The sequence below is a fragment of the Podarcis liolepis genome, assembly GCF_965112155.1.
Source record: "Podarcis liolepis genome assembly, chromosome: 5".
Taxonomy (NCBI): domain Eukaryota; kingdom Metazoa; phylum Chordata; class Lepidosauria; order Squamata; family Lacertidae; genus Podarcis; species Podarcis liolepis.
The window spans coordinates 50,199,845-50,206,038 of record NC_139556.1 but is presented as its reverse complement, the minus strand read 5'-3'; the positions used below and the strand labels follow the sequence as shown (position 1 = coordinate 50,206,038).

The 6,194-nt window shown below is 45.7% G+C and overlaps 1 protein-coding gene across 1 annotated transcript in view; it reads left to right on the top strand.

The window, feature by feature from the left end:
• The first annotated feature begins 148 nt into the window (after positions 1-148).
• Positions 149-6,194, top strand: part of SEC23IP (SEC23 interacting protein) — a 29,558-nt gene continuing 23,512 nt past the window's right edge. The window contains exons 1-2 of the mRNA XM_083506112.1: positions 149-390; positions 5,110-5,624. Of these exons, the coding sequence (XP_083362238.1) occupies positions 195-390; positions 5,110-5,624 (711 nt within the window). The 5' untranslated portion in view covers positions 149-194. The remainder of the gene's footprint in view (positions 391-5,109; positions 5,625-6,194) is intronic.

Sequence of the window (6,194 nt, the reverse complement as noted above, 5' to 3'; positions counted from 1 at the left end):
ATAGCGGCGCGCCCGAGGCCGAGCTGACTCTCCTTCTCTCCGCCTCACTTCCCCCTTCCCCTCAGCGCGGGCTCGGGTTGGCGGGAGATGAGGGGGAGGCGCCGGCGCCGCCATCTTAGAGGCGGGCGGAAGGGGCCGGCCCGGCCGCCAGAGGAACCCGAGAGGCAGCCCGGAGACGTGGAAGCGCCACAGCCATGGCTACCCCGAAAGCCTCCGTGGCGGCTGGCGGCTCCTCCTCGGCTGGCGGCGGGACGAACCTGCTCTTCTCCTCGTCGGCCACCGAGTTCAATTTCACGGTCCCCTTCATCCCCGTCAGCCAAGCCCCTGCCCCTCCGCCACCTCCAGCCGCCGCTGCTGCCTCCGCCTCGGGGCCTGGTCTCCTGCCCGCAGGTAACTCGGCTTGGACATCTTCGTAGGTCCCCCCCCCCCCCCCGCCACACACACCAGGGTTGCTTTTCTGTGGGTGGCCCGCGCCCGACGCGCTCCTGGGCAGGTGAAAAGGCGCGCCCGTTTGTTTGCAGGTGGTGTCGCCCACCTCCCCGTTCCTCTCGCGGGGGACTCGCCAACTGGGCAGATAGGCACGGGAAGCTTGTTTGTGTGAAAGTGCTGCCTTTGGAGGGACTTGGGAGGGAAGTGGCTTGCGTGCCTCCGAAAGGAAGCCCGTGATCGAGAAGGTGTCGTGGCTTAATTCGTGCCAGACGTCGGATCCGCTAGTGGCGTCTATGAGCCGGAAGCCTCACCGGCCAAGAGCCGCCCGCAGGTCTTTCACCAGTTGCTCTTGATGTGAATGGTCGCCTCTCAGCCTTTCCATAGATGTCACACAGGCTCTGGTCCTGTTCTCCCCTTCCCTATAAGCAGTGCTTTTTAATTATTATTTTTTAAAAAAATGTTTAGGGGTATTCCCATTCTGACTCAAGAAAATCACCATTTTTATAGTTCACATCGGGAAAAATAAATGCAGTAAATGGACAAAAGTACAAAGATTCACAAAATGTTTAGGGGTATGCGTCCCCCTGTGTCTGCCCCAGAAAAAAGCACTTCCTATAAGTTGCCAGATTCGAGCATCCAATGACTGCAGCTCATAAAAGTTTACATAACAATGAACCGGTAGGTCTTTTAAGGAGCCACTCTGCTTCCCACTGGGTGATTACAACGAATTTGGGGGTGAGGTGGAGGAAGGGCATTCACAGTTAATAAGTATTGTTTCCAGATTGAGTTGGCCATTTGTATATACTTTTTATTGAAACAAAGGATTGGAAGGCACAGGCATGTTATGGTGGTGATTCGTGGCTGGGAGAACTTGTTGATGATGGGGTTTTGGGGAAGGGAGTAGATTATGGAGGGTCTGTAACACTGAGAAGCATGGGAGAATAGCACAGAGATGTATGGAGATTTGCCTCCACATCTGATGCTTGGGAAGCTGTTAATATAACATCAGGTTTGTTTTTTTTAAAAGGACCCAAGGGGGATCCTGGAAATTATAGCCTAGAGCATCGCAAACTAGTATTGCTAAAGATGAAATAACTACCGTATTTTTCGCTCTATAACACGCACCTGACCATAACACGCACATAGTTTTTAGAGAAGGAAAACAAGAAAAAAAAAATTCTAAACAAAACAATGGATGTATGATTTTTGTGGTTCATGCTGTGGCCACAGACACGTGATCTGACGGTGAGTTTGGGGTAGCCCAATGCAGAAATCCTGAGGATCCATGTGGATCCGTGCTTTGTAACCATGTTTTTGCACCACTGCGGCCCCAGGCAACAGTGGGTGCGTGATTTTTTGGGTGCAAGCTGTAGCCATGGACATGCTATGTGATCTGATGGTGAATTTGGGGTGACCCAGTGCAAAAATCCTGAGGATCCATGTGGATCCATGCTTTCTAACCATGTTTTAAGTAGGGAGGGAAGGAAAAGCACTCAAGGGACAAGGAACACACATGGGGTGGGTGGAGAAGGATGCTGTTAATAATGCAGAAGAGGGGTATAAGAGGAGAAGGCTCCTCTCCTCTCCCGCTTTGCTCCTTTAAAGCAAGCAGGCTCTGCTTCTCTCCCTCCTCCCCAGCTCGCTGAAAAACTTTGCTGCTATTTAGCGAGCTGAGTGGGGAGGAAAGAGGGACAGAGACCCTGCTTGCTTTAAAGGAGCCAACTGGACAGAGCCAACTTACACAAGTGTAAGCGGCTCCTCTCCTCTCCCGCTTTGCTCCTTTAAAGCAAGCAGGGTCTCTGTCCCTCTCTCCTCCCCACTCAGTGGCTCTTCTCCCGCTTTGCTGTTTCAAAGCGAGCCACGGAGGAGGGAAGGAAGGGGAACCATGGACCCGCTGCTCACGACTGCAGCAGATCCCCCCCGTCATCCGTAGGCATTCACTCCATAACACGCACAGACATTTCCCCTTACTTTCTAGGAGGAAAAAAGTGAGTGTTACGGTGCAAAAAATACGGTAAGTATATAGAATAAAAAGCCTTGCTGAAGCAGAACTAACGTGGTTTCTGCAAGGGTAAGTCCTGGCTCACATGTGAACCTTAGCCCTTGGGGAATGGGAGTGGGGAAAGGATCCAGTCTGTTGGCTGGATTCAGTTCCCTATCCCTATCCTATAGTGGTGAGGCATTTCCTAGGGGCAACATTTTTTGAGAGAATACTAGGTAGATCTTGAATTAGGCTAGCTACATCCTTAATGACTCTGCTGTACTAACAGGCGGGTTAGAGCAGGGGTCTGCAACCTTTAAGACAAAAAGAGCCACTTGGACCCGTTTCCGAAGAAAAAACAACAACTGGGAGCCGCAAAACCATTGCGACATTTAAAACAAATATATCTCCGGAGCCATGATCTGACAGCGGGCGGGAAGGTGACGTCGGGACGGTGCGTGACTAACGCATGCACCGCCCCCATGTGACGTCACAGCCAGTACAGCGCCCGCCACAGTGAGGAGTGTTGGGGCGCACAATGCGCCTCCTCCCCTCACTAGTATCCGCCCCGGAGCCGCAGCAAAGATGTAAAAGAGCCGCATGCGGCTCCGGAGCCGCAGGTTGCAGACCCCTGGGTTAGAGGATAACACTCTTAACACTGTTGTGGCCACTGTTACTTGGTGCTTGGCTGCTGAGTGTATTCTGTGTTGTCCTGTAATATTTAGTTTTAGGACTGCATTTTTTGCTAATAACTATGCATGATAAATGCAGATACTGAGCACACATGGTAACAGGCAAACTTGCCTGTTTACACCTGCGGATCAAGTTCATGCTAAAAGAGCATTAAAGAGAATATAATTACTTATGCTGAATTTTGGGGAAAGTTTGTCACTGGGTGTTTTTAAACTCCTCCAGAGCGTTTCAGTTCTTTGTGAAAACAATAACAAGCTCTGTGCTTCGTTAATCCCTCAGGCTGGATTCTTGATTATCTTGTCAGTGTGGGGGCCCTGGCATCCACTTTCATTTTGCCTGTTCCACTGGATTACAGGGTAGATTTTATGCTGTGGCTGGCTTCCATTTTGGCAGCGTTCTAAAATCCAGCAGCTCATGCTACACAGCCAGTCCTCACTACTTTTTGTTTGTGCTTAATAGCTTTTTAGAGTAGGGTTTGTTTATTTGCATGTCTTGTTCTTTTCATCTTGTGCTTATTGAAGATGATGTGACTACCTTTGATGATAAAACTGGTGTGAATTAGACAGAAGTCCTACCTTTTCTGTTCTTCTAATAGGGTAAAATTGTGGATTGTGATTTTCTCCCAAACCACTTAGGAAAAGCAAAATGCTTCATCTTAGACATTGCTACAGTGGTTCCTTGGTTTAAGAACAGCTTAGTTTATGAACAACTCGGATTAAGAACGCTGCAAACCCAGAAGTAGGTGTTTTGGTTTGTGAACTTTGCCTTGGAATAAGAACATGTTTTGCTTCCTGTTGAGTGTAAATTGAGTCCCCCGCCCCTATGGGAAAGCATGCCTTGGTTTAAGAACGCTTTGGTTTAAGAACGGACTTCCGGAACGGGTTAAGTTCGTAAACCAAGGTACCACTGTATAGACATTGATATGTGCATTTCAGAGGCCTTTGGAAGCTTGGATTCCCTTTTGGGTAGTTTGAGAGATTACCAATGAAGTTTATGTTATAGCTAATTATGTTTGGGAATAATCTGCATTTTATGCTAGGAATGTCATTTGAAAATTCTAGGTTTATGTAAGAGGAAGCAGTTCAAAAAATAGTATTTGCTCTAAATGTGTTCGTGTCTAAATGTGACAGTAGTGTAAAAGGCAGAATAGCAAGACATACTAAAGAGCGGAAATAAAATAACAACACTGCAATGTTTGACAACCTGCTTTGAAGTCTCTCATTATTTGTTACTATTTGAAGTAATTTTCAAAAGAAAAGTATACAATTTATCCAGGGGGAAGGATGAAAGCACAGTTCTAAAGAAACTGAGTTAAATGTCTGGGCAATTAAAATTCATCTGCAGGTATAGGCAATATATATATATATATATATATATATATATATATATATATAGGGATTCACATTGACAGTGTGTATTCCTGCATGTATCCCAAATTGGCAGGCTCTCTGAATCACACCACACTGTTAAGAAACACCTGTGAGAAATGTTAAAAGCACAATGCACTCAGAATGTGTTATTTTAAAAAATGTATATATTCCTATTCAGTAAACATGTATCTAAATAAAGTGTTTTCACAGTGCTTCCAAAAAATGTTAAGACTCATGATTTCTAAATATCAGAATGGAAAGAGTCCAGGGGCTGGAATGTCACCACTGAGAATACATCTCTTAGTGTGGTATGCAAACCACTGGAAAGTGTGTCTCAGAAGGTTCTTCTAAGTAATGATATATGCATAAGCCTAACACATTAAAAGCACTAGTGGGTTAGTTGGCCAAGTGATTTTGTCAATTTAATAGGTGATTCAAAATTCTGCTTTTGGAACTGAAACCAGAAAACCTTCATACAAGGAAAAGTCTCAGTTCTCCAAGACAGTGAACAAGAAAGGAACGGGACTGGATAAATTTTCCTATTTGGGGGGAAATGTTTAAAACAGGCAGTACTACCAATAGTTTGTCCACAAAAGCTTCCCTTTCTTTCAATAATCCGTGTATCCTTTGTTGTAGACGATACGACTGATGTTGGTGAAGAAGACAGCTTCCTGGGGCAGACTTCTGCAAATCCTAACCCCCCGCCAACTTTCAGTTATTTCTCCCAAGTTCCTAGCAGCAGTGATCCCTTTGGAAGCATTGGGCAGCCATCCTTAGGCGCAGCATCCCCACCCCAAGCTGGAACATCTGTTTTCTCTAAGACTTCAGCTTCTCTCCCACTTCTGCCTGGATCACAAGATGGGCCAAATGCTTTCTCAGCTCCTCTTTCCAAATCACAGCCTTTTAATGCGCCACCTGCTTCAGGAATTGGTTCATACACTGGTCCTCCACCAGCTGGCTTCTCAACTCCTCCTCATGCCATATCGCAGCAAGGCTACAACCCGTATCGCCATACTACTTTAAGCAGTAGAGCTAATCCTTACATCACTCCACCGCAACTTCAACAGACACAAACACCCACCCAGAACGTTCAGCCTCCAGCCTCTGTACCACCTATGCACATGTATGCGACTCCAGGGACACTGCCACCGGTATGGAAAGTGATATTTTAGCTTTTGGAATTGGTATAAAACTTTTAAGGGTCCTCTCGTGACCTAACTTGCCCTGCCCTGCATCTTCCAGCACCTCCATTGGTTCAAAGTAGTAATTACTAAATTCAGGGGGAGGGAAAGAGAATTGGAAAATATTGATCAGTTGATAGGCAAAACAAGAAATGGCAGTATTTTAAAGCTTTAATTTAGTATGATGAACAATGAGAGTTATGCTACAAAAGCTTCCTTTTGGGACCCTCTAGAGTCTAGACATTGCCTGAAACTTTACAGAACACTGCCAGATCACAGGGCAAAGTAAAAATAGGACTATAAGATTGTTCTTGATTATATGGAATATTCTTAATTTTTGTTAATAAAATCACTTCTAGACTGCTTTTCATTGAAAAAGTAGAAATAAAGTAATGTATCTATAAAACAGCACCACTATAGTACCAGAATAATTGTGAATTGGCACCAGCCATCAGGGAAGAGAGTATTGATGATATTTAAGCAAATCAAATGATAGGCATGAGAAAATATTTGACCCAAACATGCCTACATATACAGACA